General features: G+C 51.8%; 1 protein-coding gene and 1 long non-coding RNA gene across 3 annotated transcripts in view; both read left to right on the forward strand.

Annotated features, from left to right (window-relative positions):
* The window catches only part of ATP2B4 (ATPase plasma membrane Ca2+ transporting 4), a 47,331-nt gene that overhangs the window by 22,776 nt on the left and 10,227 nt on the right, over positions 1 to 14,328 (forward strand). Inside the window, exons 12-19 of one of the 2 annotated variants that reach the window (XM_083878538.1) lie at positions 642 to 821; positions 2,030 to 2,117; positions 2,219 to 2,325; positions 4,032 to 4,223; positions 7,979 to 8,192; positions 10,313 to 10,524; positions 11,443 to 11,550; positions 12,631 to 12,835. In XM_083878538.1, coding sequence (XP_083734664.1) covers positions 642 to 821; positions 2,030 to 2,117; positions 2,219 to 2,325; positions 4,032 to 4,223; positions 7,979 to 8,192; positions 10,313 to 10,524; positions 11,443 to 11,550; positions 12,631 to 12,835 — 1,306 coding nt within the window. The remainder of the gene's footprint in view (positions 1 to 641; positions 822 to 2,029; positions 2,118 to 2,218; positions 2,326 to 4,031; positions 4,224 to 7,978; positions 8,193 to 10,312; positions 10,525 to 11,442; positions 11,551 to 12,630; positions 12,836 to 14,328) is intronic. The other variant, XM_083878537.1, reaches the window with a different exon arrangement.
* On the forward strand, positions 10,724 to 11,069 carry LOC310919261. Its single transcript, XR_014591802.1, has 3 exons — positions 10,724 to 10,776; positions 10,812 to 10,846; positions 10,882 to 11,069. It is a non-coding gene; the product is annotated as an uncharacterized lncRNA (long non-coding RNA).

Here is a 14,328-nt window from a genome sequence, read left to right on the forward strand (position 1 = left end):
TGTGGGAATTGCATTACGGATCCCTGGGCTGCAGCAGCCCTGGAGGCTCCTGATTCGATTTGCTCATTCCTCACTCTGATCTCCTCTGTTCCCGCACTGCTCCCTGATGGATAAACACATCAGTGGGCTGGGAGGGCATGAAACTCGTGTTTTTAGGGATGGGAAAGGATGAAACTCCTGTTTTTAGGGATGGGAAAGGATGAAACTCCTGTTTTTAGGGATGGGAGAAGATGAAAATCCTGCTTTTAGGGATGGGAAAAGATGAAATTCCTGTTTTTATGGATGGGAGAGGATGAAACTCCTGTTTCTATGGATGGGAGAGGATGAAACTCCTGTTTTTAGGGACGGGAAGGGATGAAATTCCTGTTTTTATGGATGGGAGAGGATGAAACTCCTGTTTTTAGGGATGGGAAAGGATGAAATCCTTGTTTTTATGGATGGGAGAGGATGAAACTCCTGTTTTTATAGGTGGCCTTGGCACCCAGGGAGGTGACAGCGAAGTGACAGCGAGGTCCCTTCCCCTTGGGGTGGCTCCTGCAGCTCCCTCACCCCTCCAAACCCCTTTCCAGATCCTTCTGGGGACGAGGAGCTGCCTCTCTCTCCCCCTGGCATTCCCAGTCGAGCCCTGTCCCTGTCCCCAGGTGCCCGATGCCATCCTGAAGTGCCAGCGCGCGGGGATCACCGTCCGCATGGTGACAGGGGACAACATCAACACCGCCCGCGCCATCGCCACCAAGTGTGGCATCCTGCTGCCCGGGGAGGACTTCCTGTGCCTGGAGGGGAAGGAGTTCAACCGCCTCATCCGCAACGAGAAGGGAGAGGTGGGGGACAAGGGGAGGGAGGCAACGCCGGCAGCAAAAAGAGCCAAATCCTGATGGGTTTTCTGAGTCCTGGTGGGTTTTCTGAAATCTGATGGGTTTCCCGAATCCTGCTGGGTTTTCCAGATCCTGATAGGTTTTCCAAATTCTGATAGGTTTTCCAAATCTTGCTGGATTTCTCAGTCCTTCTGGGTTTCCCAAATTCTCCTGGGTTTCCCAAATCCTGAAGTCCTGCTGGGTTTTCCAAATCCTGATGAGTTTCCCAAATCCAAATCTGGGTTTCCCAAATCCAAATCTGGGTTTCCCAAATCCTGCTGAGTTTTCTGAATCCTGATGAGTTTTCCAAATCCAAATCTGGGTTTCCCAAATCCTTTTGGGTTTCCCAAACTCTCCTTCCCAAACCCTGCAGGGTTTCCCAAATCCTGCTGGGTTATCCAAATTCCAATGGTTATCCAAATTCTAATGGGTTTCCCAAATCCTGCTGGGTTGTCTGAATCCTGCTGGGTTTTCCAGACCCTGGTGGGTTTTCCAGATCTTGCTGGGTTTTCCAAATCCTGATAGGTTTTCCAAATCTTGCTGGATTTCTCAATCCTTCTGGGTTTCCCAAATTCTGAAGTCCTGCTGGGTTTTCTGAATCCTGATGAGTTTCCCAAATCCTAATGCGTTTTCCAAATCCTTCTGGGTTTCCCAAACCCTGCTGGGTTATCCAAATTCCAATGGTTATCCAAATTCTAATGCGTTTCCCAAATCCTGCTGTGTTTCCCAAATTCTCCTGGGTTTCCCAAATCCAAATCTGGGTTTCCCAAATCCAAATCTGGGTTTCCCAAATCCTGCTGGGTTTTCCAAATTCCAATGGGTTATCCAAATTCTAATGGGTTTCCCAAATCCTGCTGGGTTTTCTGAATCCAAATGGGTTTCCCAAATCCTGCTGGATTTCCCAAATCCTGCTGGGTTTTCCAAACCCTGCTGGGCTTTCTGAATCCTGATGAGTTTCCCAAATCCTAATGCATTTTCCAAATCCTTCTGGGTTTCCCAAATTCTCCTGGGTTTCCCAAATCCTGAAGTCCTTTTGGGTTCCCCAGATCCTGCTGGCTTTTCCCCTTTCCCTTGGATAAGGAAGCTGCTGGGACACGGTTGGGATTTCCTCTCGGGTGGGACAGAAGATTCCTGGATGGGGGAGGATTTCATTTCCCTTTTCCCCGGCCCTGCAGGTGGAGCAGGAGCAGCTGGACAAGATCTGGCCCAAGCTGCGGGTGCTGGCGCGCTCCTCGCCCACGGACAAGCACACCCTGGTGAAAGGTGGGCACTGCCCCTCCCCGGGGGCTCATCCCTGGGGATTTCCCAGCCTGATCCACGCTGGGAACTTCCCCTCGGGGTTGAATTCCTTCTTTCCATCCCAGGAATCATCGACAGCACCGTGGGTGACCAGAGGCAGGTGGTGGCCGTGACAGGGGACGGCACCAACGATGGCCCAGCCCTGAAGAAAGCAGACGTTGGCTTTGCCATGGTAGGGACAGCCTGGGATGGGTATTTTGCCTTTTCTCCATGGGATCACTGTTTTTTATTCTGCTGGAGTTGCTTCCAGAGCGTGGAAATCTCTTTTCCAAATCCCTAAAAAGGAATTTTGTTGAGTCTGAGCTGCGTAGGACTGTGAGCACAGGATTGGGAATTCCCTGCCCTGTCCTGGATCCAGGAGAGCTCTGGGAACCCCAAGATTTGTTTTTTCCCTGCAGCTCTTCACCCCAGTTCCAGGCACAGTGTTGGATCAGCCTTTGGGAATTTATTTATGGTGGAAAACTCTGTTTTGATGCTTTTTTATCCTGTCTGAAAGGAGCAGGGAAAGAATCCTGTTGTTTTTAACAATTTCCCCGTGGATTAATTTTAGGGACGTGAGCAGGAGCTGGGTGAGGAGTTTTGAGCAAACAAGAGAGATTTTTTTGGGGGGGAAGTGTTTTTAGGAATGTATTGAACATCCAAACGCAATTCCAGGGCGCTGCTACAGGCAGGGATTTCCCGTTTTGGTGGGGTTTGGATCCGGGGGAATCCAGGGATCCGTTCTTTGGGCACGGTTTGGAATTCCCGCATGGAATTCCTGCGGGGTGAGCGCCTGGCGGTGCCGGCCCCGGGGAGCGCAGCCCGGCCCGGGCTGGAGGAGCTGCGGGAGGAATTCTGGAAACAAACCTCGGGCCGAGTTCTCCCGGCAGAGATGCCCGGCCCGGGATGGAGCCATTCCCGGCACCAGGAGGGAGCTGTTTTCCAGCTGTTTTCCAGCTGCTTCCAGCCTCTTTCCTGGCTTTTTTCCCGGCTGTTTCCCAGCTGGTTTTCCAGCTTTTTTCCAGCTGTTTTCTGGCCATTTCCCCAGCTGTTTTCTGTCTTTTTTCTGGCCATTTCCCCAGCTGTTTTCTGTCTTTTTTCTGTCTGTTTTCCAGCTTTTTTCCAGCTGTTTCCTGTCTGTTTTCCAGCCATTTCCCAGTTGTTTCCCAGTTGTTCCCTGCCTTTTTTTCTGGCTTTTTTCCCAGCTGTTTTCTGGCCATTTCCTGGCTGTTTCCTGCCTTTTTTTCCAGCCATTTCCCAGCTGTTTTTCAGCTTTTTTCCAGCTGTTTCCTGTCTGTTTACCGGCTCCTTCCTGTCTTTTTTTTTTGGCTGTTTCCCAGTTGTTTCCCAGCTCTTTCCTGTCTTTCTCCAGCCATTTCCCAGCCATTTCCCAGCTCTTTCCTGTCTTTTTTTCTGGCCATTTCCCAGCTCTTTCCTGTCTTTCTCCAGCCATTTCCCAGCCATTTCCCAGCTCTTTCCTGTCTTTTTTTCTGGCCATTTCCCAGCTCTTTCCTGTCTTTCTCCAGCCATTTCCCAGCCATTTCCCAGCTCTTTCCTGCCTTTTTCCTGGCCATTTCCCAGCTCTTTCCTGCCTTTTTCCTGGCCATTTCCCAGCTCTTTCCTGTCTTTTTTCCTGGCCATTTCCCAGCTCTTTCCTGTCTTTTTCCTGGCCATTTCCCAGCTCTTTCCTGCCTTTTTCCCGGCCATTTCCCAGCTCTTTCCCATCTTTCCTGCACCGTGGCTCAGTCTGGGATGTGCCCAGGGAGAGCTGGGCTGTCTCAGAGCCCATCCTCCACCTGCCAAGCCCAGATCAGCCCCAGCTCCACGAGCTTTTCCCTCTGGGAACCAGCAGGGCCAGGAGGGCACCGTGACTGACCCACCCCTGGCTTTGTCCCCCAGGGCATCGCGGGCACGGACGTGGCCAAGGAGGCCTCGGACATCATCCTGACCGACGACAACTTCACCAGCATCGTCAAGGCCGTCATGTGGGGCCGCAACGTCTACGACAGCATCTCCAAGTTCCTGCAGTTCCAGCTCACCGTCAACGTGGTGGCCGTCATCGTGGCCTTCACCGGCGCCTGCATCACACAGGTGAGCTCACCTGGGAATGTGGGCATAGGGGGGTCTCACCTGGGCAGGTGGGACATGGAGAGAGACTCACCTGGGCGGGTGGGATGTGGTGGTGGCTGTCATCGTGGCCTTCACCGGCGCCTGCATCACACAGGTGAGCTCACCTGGGACACCTGGGCGGGTGGGATGTGGTGGTGGCTGTCATTGTGGCCTTCACCAGTGCCTGCATCACACAGGTGAGCTCACCTGGGACACCTGGGCGGGTGGGATGTGGTGGTGGCTGTCATTGTGGCCTTCACCAGTGCCTGCATCACACAGGTGAGCTCACCTGGGAATGTGGGCATAGGGGGGGGTCTCACCTGGGCAGGTGGGACATGGAGAGAGACTCACCTGGGTGGGTGGGATGTGGTGGTGTCTGTCATTGTGGCCTTCACCAGTGCCTGCATCACCCAGGGGAGCTCACCTGGGCAGGTGGGACACCTAGGGGTCTCACCTCGGGGTGTGGGACATGATGGTGTCTGTCATTGTGGCCTTCACTGGAGCCTGAATCACAGGTGAGCTCACCTGGGTGGGTGGGACACCTGGGGGACTCACCTGGGCACATGGGACATGGTGGTGGCCGTCATTGTGGCCTTCACCGGCGCCTGCATCACACAGGTGAGCTCACCTGGGAATGTGGGCATAGGGGGGTCTCACCTGGGCAGGTGGGACATGGAGAGAGACTCACCTGGGTGAGTGGGATGTGGTGGTGGCCATCGTTGTGGCCTTCACCAGTGCCTGCATCACCCAGGGGAGCTCACCTGGGCAGGTGGGACATGGTAGTGGCTGTTGTCGTGGCCTTCACAGGCACCTGCATCATGCAGGTGAGCTCACCTGGGCAGGTGGGACATGGGAGAGACTCACCTGTGAGTGTAGGACATAGTGGGGTCTCACCTGGATGGGTGGGACATGATGGAGACTCACTTGAGCAGGTGGGACATGGTGGTGGCTGTTGTCGTGGCCTTCACAGGCACCTGCATCAGCCAGGTGAGCTCACCTGGGCAGGTAGGACACCAGGACACCAGGACACTTGTGGGTCTCACCTGAGCTGGTAGGACATGGGGAGGGACTCACCTGGGCAGGTGGGACATGGTGGTGGCCGTCATTGTGGCCTTCACTGGCACCTGCATCACACAGGTGAGCTCACCTGGGTGGGTGGGACATGGAGAAGAGACTCACCTGTGAGTGTAGGACATGGTGGGGTCTCACCTGGGCGAGTGGGACACCTGGGGGACTCACCTGGGCAGGTGGGACATGGTGGTGGCCGTCATCGTGGCCTTCACCGGCGCTCTCACAGGTGGAGAGCAGGAGAATAAATTCCTTCGATTTTTAACAAATTGTCCGTGGGTTGTTTTCTAGTGGAGGAGGAAGATAAATTTCTTGTGTTCGGCAGGTTTTTAGTGGATTGTTCTTCACTGGAGGAGGAAAATAAATCTGTTGGGTTTCACAGGTTTTCAGTGGGTTGTTTTTCAATGGAGCAGGAGAATGAACCTGTTGGATTTCACAGGTTTCCTGTGGGTTGTTTTTCAATGGAGCAGGAGAATGAACCTGTTGGATTTCACAGGTTTCCTGTGGGTTTGTCTCTCAGTGCAGCAGGAGAATAAATTCCTTGATTTTTAACACATTTTCAGTAGATTGTTTTCTAGTGGAGCAGGAGAAGAAACTTGTTGGTTTGAACAGGTTTTCAGTGAGTTGTTTTTCACTGGAGGAGGAGAATAAACCTGTTGGATTTCACAGGTTCCCAGTGGGTTCTTTTCCAGTGGAGCAGGAGAACAAACCTGTTGGATTTCACGGGTTCCCTGTGGATTATTTTTCAATGGAGCAGGTTTATTTTGGTTTGGTGACGAGTTCTCCTGCTCTTCCCCTGCAGGACTCTCCCCTGAAGGCTGTGCAGGGAGCTTGGAGAAAAGGAGAAATGTTTGGGGAATGTTTTAGCAATTCTGGAGGGTTTTTAGGATGAGAGTGAAACAAAGAGGGGAAAAAAGGTCAACTTTGGTGGCATGGCATTTTCTCCCACTCTTTACCTGGAGGACTCTCCCCTGAAGGTTGTGCAGAGAGCTTGGAGCAAAGGAGAAAAGTTTGAAAATGTTTTAGGAAGGTGTTAAACATCCCAGATCAATTCTGGAGAGGCTTTTAGGAGGAGAGTGAAACAAAGAGTGAAAAGAGGTTGATTTTTGTGCCATGATGTATTCTGCTCTTAGGACTCTACCCTGAAAGTGGAGCTTGGAGAAAAGGAGAACTATTTGGGGAATGTTTTAGGAAGGTGTTAAATACCCCAGAGCAATTCTGGAGAGGTTTTTAGGACGAGAGTGAAACAAAGAGGGCAAAAAGGTTGATTTTGGTGTCATGATGTGTCCTCCCTCTCTCAGGACTCTCCCTAAAGGCCATGCAGGGAGCTTGGAGCAAAGGAGAAATATCTGGGAATGTTTTAGGAAGGAACTCCAGAGCAATTCTGGAGCTCTCTTCAGGAAGAGAGCAAAAAAAAAGAGGGAAACAAAATCTATTTTAGTGCCATGATGTGTTCTCCTGCTCTCAGGACTGTCCCCTGAAGGTTGTGCAGGGAGCTTGGAGAAAAGGAGAAATATTTAGGAATGTTTTAGGAAAGTGTTAAACACTCCAGAGCGATTCTGGAGCTTTCTCCAGGAGGAGAGCAAAACAAAGAGGGGAAAAAAGGTGGATTTTGGTGGTGTGACACGTTCTCCTGCCCCCAGGACTGTCCCCTGAAGGTTGTGCAGGGAACTTGGAGCAAAGGAGAAATGTTTGAGGGTTGTTTTAGGGAGGTGTTAAATACCCCAGAGCAATTCTGGAGTTCTCTTCAGGAGAAGAATGAAACAAAGAGGGCAAAAAGGTTGATTTTGGTGTCATGATGTGTTCTCCTGCTCTCAGGGCTCTCCCTAAAGGCTGTGCAGGGAGCTTGGAGAAAAGAAGAAACATTTGGGGGGTGTTTTAGGAAGGTGTTAAACACTCCAGAGCAATTCTGGAGCTTTCTCCAGGAGGAGAGCAAAACAAAGAGGGGAAAAAAGGTGGATTTTGGTGGTGTGACACGTTCTCCTGCTCCCAGGACTCTCCCCTGAAGGCCATGGAGAAAAGGAGAAATATTTGGGAATGTTTTAAGAAGGAACTCTAGAGTGATTCTGGAGCTCTGTTCAGGAATAGAGTGAAACAAGGAGGGCAAAAAGGTTGATTTTGGTGTCATGATGTGTTCTCTACTCTCAGGACTCTCCCTAAAGGCCAGGCAGGGAGCTTGGAGCAAAGGAGAAATATTTGGGAATGTTTTAGGAAGGTGTTAAATACCCCAGAGCAATTCTGGAGAGGTTTTTAGGATGAGAGTGAAACAAAGAGGGCAAAAAGGTTGATTTTGGTGTCATGATGTGTTCTCCTGCTCTCAGGACTCTCCCTAAAGGCCATGCAGGGAGCTTGGAGAAAAGAAGAAACATTTAGGAATGCTTTAGGAAAGTGTTAAACACTCCAGAGCGATTCTGGAGCTTTCTCCAGGAGGAGAGCAAAACAAAGAGGGAAAAAAGGTGGATTTTGGTGGTGTGACACGTTCTCCTGCTCCCAGGACTGTCCCCTGAAGGTTGTGCAGGGAACTTGGAGCAAAGGAGAAATGTTTGAGGGTTGTTTTAGGAAGGTGTTAAATACCCCAGAGCAATTCTGGAGTTCTCTTCAGGAGGAGAGTGAAACAAAGAGGGGAAAAAGGTGGATTTTGGCGGTGTGACACGTTCTCCTGCCCCCAGGACTCCCCGCTGAAGGCGGTGCAGATGCTGTGGGTGAACCTGATCATGGACACGTTCGCCTCGCTGGCGCTGGCCACGGAGCCGCCCTCGGAGTCGCTGCTGCTACGCAAACCCTACGGCCGCAACAAGCCGCTCATCTCCCGCACCATGATGAAAAACATCCTGGGCCACGCCGTCTACCAGCTCACCATCATCTTCACGCTGCTCTTCGCTGGTGAGCACCAGGCTTGGAGAGCCCTGGGGGAAAGGGGAACGGGAGAGGGGAGAGGGAAAAGGGAAGGGAAAGGGAGAAAAGGAAAGGAAAGAGGAAAAGGGAAAGGAAAAGGAGAAAAGGACAGGGAGGAAAGGAAAAGGAGAAGGAAAGGAAAAGGAAAAAAGGAAAAGGAAAAGGAAAAAAAGGCAAAAGGAAAGGGAAAGGAGAAAAGGGAAAGGAGGAAAGAGGAAAAGGGAAAGGAGAAAAGGAAAAAAGGAAAAGAAAAGGAGAAAAGTAAAAGGAAAAGGAAAGTAAAAGGAGAAGGAAAGGAAAAGGAGGAAAGGAAAAGGAAAAAAAGTGAAAGGAAAAGGAAAAAAGCGAAAGGAAAAGGAGAAAGGGAGAAAAGGAAAAAAGTGAAAGGAAAAGAAAAAAAAGGCAAAAGGAAAGGGAAAGGAGGAAAGGAAAAGGAAAAAAGAAAAGGGAAAGGAGAAAAGGAAAAAAGGAAAAGAAAAGGAGAAAAGTAAAAGGAGAAGGAAAGGAAAAAGAGGAAAGGAAAAGGAAAAAAAGTGAAAAGAAAAGGAAAAAAAGCAAAAGGAAAAGGAGGAAAGGAAAAGGAAAAAAGTGAAAGGAAAAGAAAAAAAGGCAAAAGGAAAGGGAAAGAAGGAAAAGGAGAAGGAGAAGAAAAGGAAAAGATAAAGGAAAAGGAAAAGGAGGAGAAGGAAAAGGGAAAGGAGAAAAGAAAAATAAAAAGGAAAAAAGGAAAAGGAAAGGAAAAGAAAATAGGAAAAGGAGAAAAGGAAAAGGGAAGGAGGAAAGGAGAAAAGGAAAGGGAAGGGGGAAGAGGAAAAGGAGAAAAGGAAAAGGGGCAGAGTCCCCTCCCTGCCCACAACCCACCAAGGTCACCCTCACTGTCACTGTCTCAGTGCCCTCATGCAGGACAGAGCTTTGTGAGTGATGGATGTGGAGCAGAGGGGTGACCCACAGAGGGTTTTCTTTGCCCCTGGATGCACAGGCAGAGCTTCTCATCCTTTTTAAGGATATTTGGGTTCAGCGGGGCTGGCACAGGGTCAGGGTGCCCTAATCCTGAAGGAAAGGAAAGGAAGCAGAAGGAAAAGGAGCAGTGTTACCCCTTCACTCAGAGGGGTCACAAGCTGTGATGTGGTGTGGACCCTCCCAGAGGACAGCAGGCAGCAGCAGGTCAGACATGGAAGGCCTTTTATTATCTGACTCAAATTCTACTTATATACACTTTTTACAGAGGGCCCAGATTGGCCCAAGGAGGTCACAACCTCCTGACTCCATTGGTCACTCTTACTTTCAATCAAATTCTCTCTCAGAGAACAACTATGCAAAACACACAGATAAATTCTAAGAGTACACATTGTTTACATCAAGCAGCGTGAGAACTTGAAAGTTCAAACGCTTCAAAGCAGGAAAGTCAGGGGCGACAGAGCAGCACCTCACAGAATCCCAGAATCACAGAATGTGTAGGTTGGAAGAGCCCTTCAAGATCATCGAGTCCAACCCAGCCCCGACACCTCAACTAGGTCATGGTATTGAATGCCACATCCAGTTTCCTTTTAAACACACCCAGGGATGGTGACTCCACCACCTCCCTGGGCAGACTATTCCAATATTTAATCACTCTTTCTGTGAAAAATTTCTTCCTAATATCCAACCTGTATTTCCCTTGGCTCAGCTTAAGATTGTGTCCTGTCCTTCTGTCAGTTGCTGCGTGGAGAAAGAGACCAACCCCCAGCTGTCCACAACCCCCTTCAGGAAGTTGTAGAGAGTGATGAGGTCACCTCTGAGTCTCCTTTTCTCCAGGATAAACACCCCCAGCTCCCTTCCTCATCCTCTCCTCTCCTCCCTTCCCCAAATCTCCATTTTTCCCCTGCTCAGGGGGGAAGTTCTTCTACTCCATTGGTCACTCTTACTTTCAATCAAGTTCTCTCTCAGAGAACACCTATGCAAAACACACAGATAAATTCTAAGAACACACATTGTTCACATCAAGCAGCGTGAGAACGGCGCTGCAAAGGTTCAAACGCTTCAAAGCAGGAAAATCAGGGGTGACAGAGCAGCACCTCATCCTCTCCTCTCCTCCCTTCCCCAAATCCCCATTTTTTCCCCCTCCTTAGGAGAGAAGTTCTTTGACATCGACAGCGGCCGGAACGCCCCTCTGCACTCCCCCCCCACGGAGCACTACACCATCGTCTTCAACACCTTCGTCATGATGCAGCTCTTCAACGAGATCAACGCCCGCAAGATCCACGGCGAGAGGAACGTCTTCGAGGCCATCTACCGCAACCCCATCTTCTGCACCGTGGTGCTGGGCACCTTCACTGCCCAGGTGAGCCCTTCCCCGGGGCTGCCTCTGCTCTGGCCCCTTGGGCTCAGGGTTGGGTGGAGCTCAGAGGGAGCTGAGAAGGTGGGAGGTGTCCCTGTCCAAAAATCCCTGCTCGACCAAAATGTCCTGGGATTCTGTGGTTTGGGGGATGGAGGGTGTTGGGAGGGGAGTCTGGTGTTTTGTCGAGTTCCTGGCTTGGGTGTGAGGTCTCTGCTCCTTTTTGGTGCTCCACAAAATTCCCAGCCTGGATGTGAGGTCCTTGTTCCTAAAATTCTCAGCCTGGATGTGAGGTCCTTGTTCCTAAAATTCTCCGCCTGGATGTGAGGTCCCTGCTCCTAAAATTCCCAGCCTGGATGTGAGGTCCCTGCTCTATTCTGGAAGGAAAATTAAAAAAAAAAAAATTCCATAAAAGTTCCACAAAATTTATGTGAGGTCCTTGCTCCTAAAATTCCCAGTCTGGGTGTGATGTCGTTGCTCCTCTCTGATGTTCCACAAAATTCCCAGCCTGGATGTGAGGTCCCTGCTCTATTCTGGAAGGAAAATTTAGAAAAAAAAATCCACAAAAGTTCCACGAATTTTATGTGAGGTCCTTGCTCCTAAAATTCCCAGTCTGGATGTGAGGTCCTTGTTCCTAAAATTCCCAGTCTGGATTTGAGGGCCCTGCTCCTTTCTGGAAGGAAAATTTTAAAAAAATTCCGCAAAAGTTCCACTAAATTTGTGTGAGGTCCTTGCTCCTAAAATTCCCAGTCTGGGTGTGATGTCGTTGCTCTTCCCTGATGTTCCACAAAATTCCCAGCCTGGATGTGAGGTCCTTGCTCCTCTTGTAATCCCAGGAAAGAGGGAAAAGTGTGGCCCAAGGGGACCTTTCCACGCCCTGGGAGCTGCCCAGGGTGTGACTCTTGTCTCCTGTGCCACACACAGATCATCATCGTGGAGTTTGGTGGGAAACCCTTCAGCTGCTCCGGGCTCACCCTGAGCCAGTGGTTCTGGTGCATCTTCATCGGAGTGGGAGAGCTCCTGTGGGGCCAGGTAAGGACCAGTCCCAAAATCTTTGCCTCCCTGCCCGTGTTCTCCCTGGTTTTTCTCCAGGGCAGCTCTTTAGGAAGGTGTTTAGGAACACCTAAACCCCAGCAGTGTCACTCATCCCCTCCTCATTCCCACCCTGCTGCAGAGGGACACACCCAGCAGTGACAGTGACAGTGACAGTGACAGTGACAGTGACATCCCCACCAGGTCCTGGTTGAGGACACGAAGAGATCACACTCACACCTTCAGGCTGTGAGTTGAGAAAGAAGGAAGTTAATTTTGGGTTTAGAGTTTAAATAGGATTTGGACTTTGATTAGTGATTGGGGGACACCTTTCTGACCCCACTGCTCAAGCCAGAAGTTCATCACAGAGAGGAATGTGAAAATAATCTACTTTGTTCATGTTACAATGTGTGAGAAATCTCCAGTCCAAGAATGTAAACATCAGAAGGCTGAAAAATCAGGGGTGTGTCGTGGTTTGAGAGCAAAACGAGTGAGAAGCTCCAAGTCAGAAATACAATTTAATAAGAAGAAAGGTAAAAAGGTAAAATAAAATCAATGCAATAACACAAAGGAGCACTGCCAGAGTCAGAACACACCCTGAGCAGGGTGGGGGGAGCAGTCCAGGTGAGGGGCTCTTCCTGAAGCAGTGATCCCACAGAAAGGTCTGGGAGCTCTGCTCCTCTGGGAATCCAGTGGCTCAGGGCTGCTTGTCCTGTCCCAAATCCCAGATTCTCTCCAGGTGGGAATGCTTGGCTCCTCCCCCTGGGCATTGGGAGCATCTCCCAATGGGATGAGGAGTCGTGCAGTGGCTCCTTGATGGCCCATTAAACAGAGAGAGCTCCTGGAGGGAGTTCCCTGTGAGTCCTGGGCAAGGCATTGATGGGCCATGAGCAGAAGAGCCCAAAGGAGGGGCCTGGGAAAACACTGCCCCACCTGGTTCCAACAGCTCATGGGGATGGGGATGGGATAAATACTGTGTGCACATCCTACACCACAACCCAGGACAGGGTGACATCCTGGCATCTCCCGGGGCTGGTGGCACTGCCACCACCTCGGGCTGACATCCCTGACTGTCCCCAGCTGATCTGCACCGTGCCAACGAGCCACCTGAAGTTCCTGAAGGAAGCCGGGCACGGCATCACCAAGGAGGAGATCCCCGAGGAGGAGCTGCCCGAGGACGTGGACGAGATCGACCACGCCGAGATGGAGCTGAGGCGGGGGCAGATCCTCTGGTTCCGGGGGCTCAACAGGATCCAGACCCAGGTACCCAGGGCCAGCAGGGATGGTGGGAGGGCTCTGCCTTCTCTGTCTCCTGTCTCTCCCTCTCCAGGGGCTCTGTCTGCGCGCAGGTGACGGCTGCTGCTGCTCGGAGGGTGCCATCGCCTCCCAGCCCAGGCACCTCCACTGCCTGTGTCTTTCCAGAGAACCAGGAGAACCTGGATTTTTTGGGACAGCTGGGGGCAGGGAGGGGAGGTTGTTCTGCTGCAGACGCTGTCCTGTTGCGGGCACTGTCCTGCTGGTCAGCAGGAGGCTGGACATGGCCACTGATGGTCACCTCGGTGGCACAGGAGGCTGTGAGGGGTTCAGGGAGTTTCCCCCCAGGCTGTGCTGATGCTGTTCCCAGTGGGAATGTGCCCAGCAGGGATTTGCCAGCACGAGACCCTCGCTGCCTGTGCCACCCCTCTGTGCCAGCTCCACTCCTGGAGCTCTCAGCCCCACGGCACAGAAAGGGGAGAAAACACTCTCAGTCTTCTTTTTACATCCATTGGATTTCCCTGATTTTTTTTCACTGATTTTTGCCTTTTTTCTCACCAAAGGGTGGTTTTTTTGCTCCCACTGACCAGGGAGAGCTGTGTGCCCCTCACTTTCCCTGGAGGCCAGGGCAGAGCTGTCCCACGGAGGGAAGTCCTGGTGTCCCCAGGCATGAAGAGCTGGGACAAAGGCACAAAGGGTCACTTTTTTTCCTCCTCCTTTCTGTCCCTGTGACAAACAAACAGCCCGGGAACAGGGGCTGGGGCAGAGTTAACTTTTCCTTCTCTGTGAGCTGTCACCTGCACAGTGCCACCTCGATGGCCTCAAGGTGAAGCTCAGCCTCGATTCCCGGCTGGCTGTGACCACTGAGGGGCTTTTTGTGGGGGTAACCTGTGCTTCACTCACATGGACAACGTGCTGGGAGCTTCCAGGAGCTTCTGGAAGTGGCCCAGGTGTAAATCTGGGAGCTCTGAAGGGCTGCAGTGCCCCTGGGGCTGAGCCTGGAGCTTCCCAGGTGTGGAGCTGAGCTGAGCTCTTGCCGCAAGAGAAATGCTCCTGGGTGCTGGAGCCTCTTCAGGGAACTGAGCTTTGGGGGGCTCCTGTCCCCACTGGGGGTGTCTGCAAAGGGCACAGGGCTCTTCCCCCCAGGCCAGGGGAAAAGAGGGACATCAGAGCGGGGCAGGAGCTGAGCCATGTGTGAAACATCTCCACAGCCAGAGCTGGGGCTGGAGGAGGTGTCCAAACGGGCTGGCCTGACCCGGCCACAAAGTGCCCAGGAAGCCACGGTGGCCCCTGGATGCTGCTCAGTTCCTCAAGCCTTGGGACACGACACCCACAGGGCAACCAGGATGCATCCCCAGCAGTCCTGAGGCTCAGGAGAGGGGCTGCAACATCTCCTGCTGTCACAGGAGAGCCCATGGCACCCACAGGGTGCATCCCCAGCAGTCCTGAGGCTCAGGAGAGGGGGCTGCAGCACACCTCCTGCTGCTATGGGAGAGCCCATGACACCCCACAGGGTGCATCCCC

Source organism: Zosterops lateralis, assembly GCF_965231275.1.
Source record: "Zosterops lateralis genome assembly, chromosome: 26".
NCBI lineage: Eukaryota > Metazoa > Chordata > Aves > Passeriformes > Zosteropidae > Zosterops > Zosterops lateralis.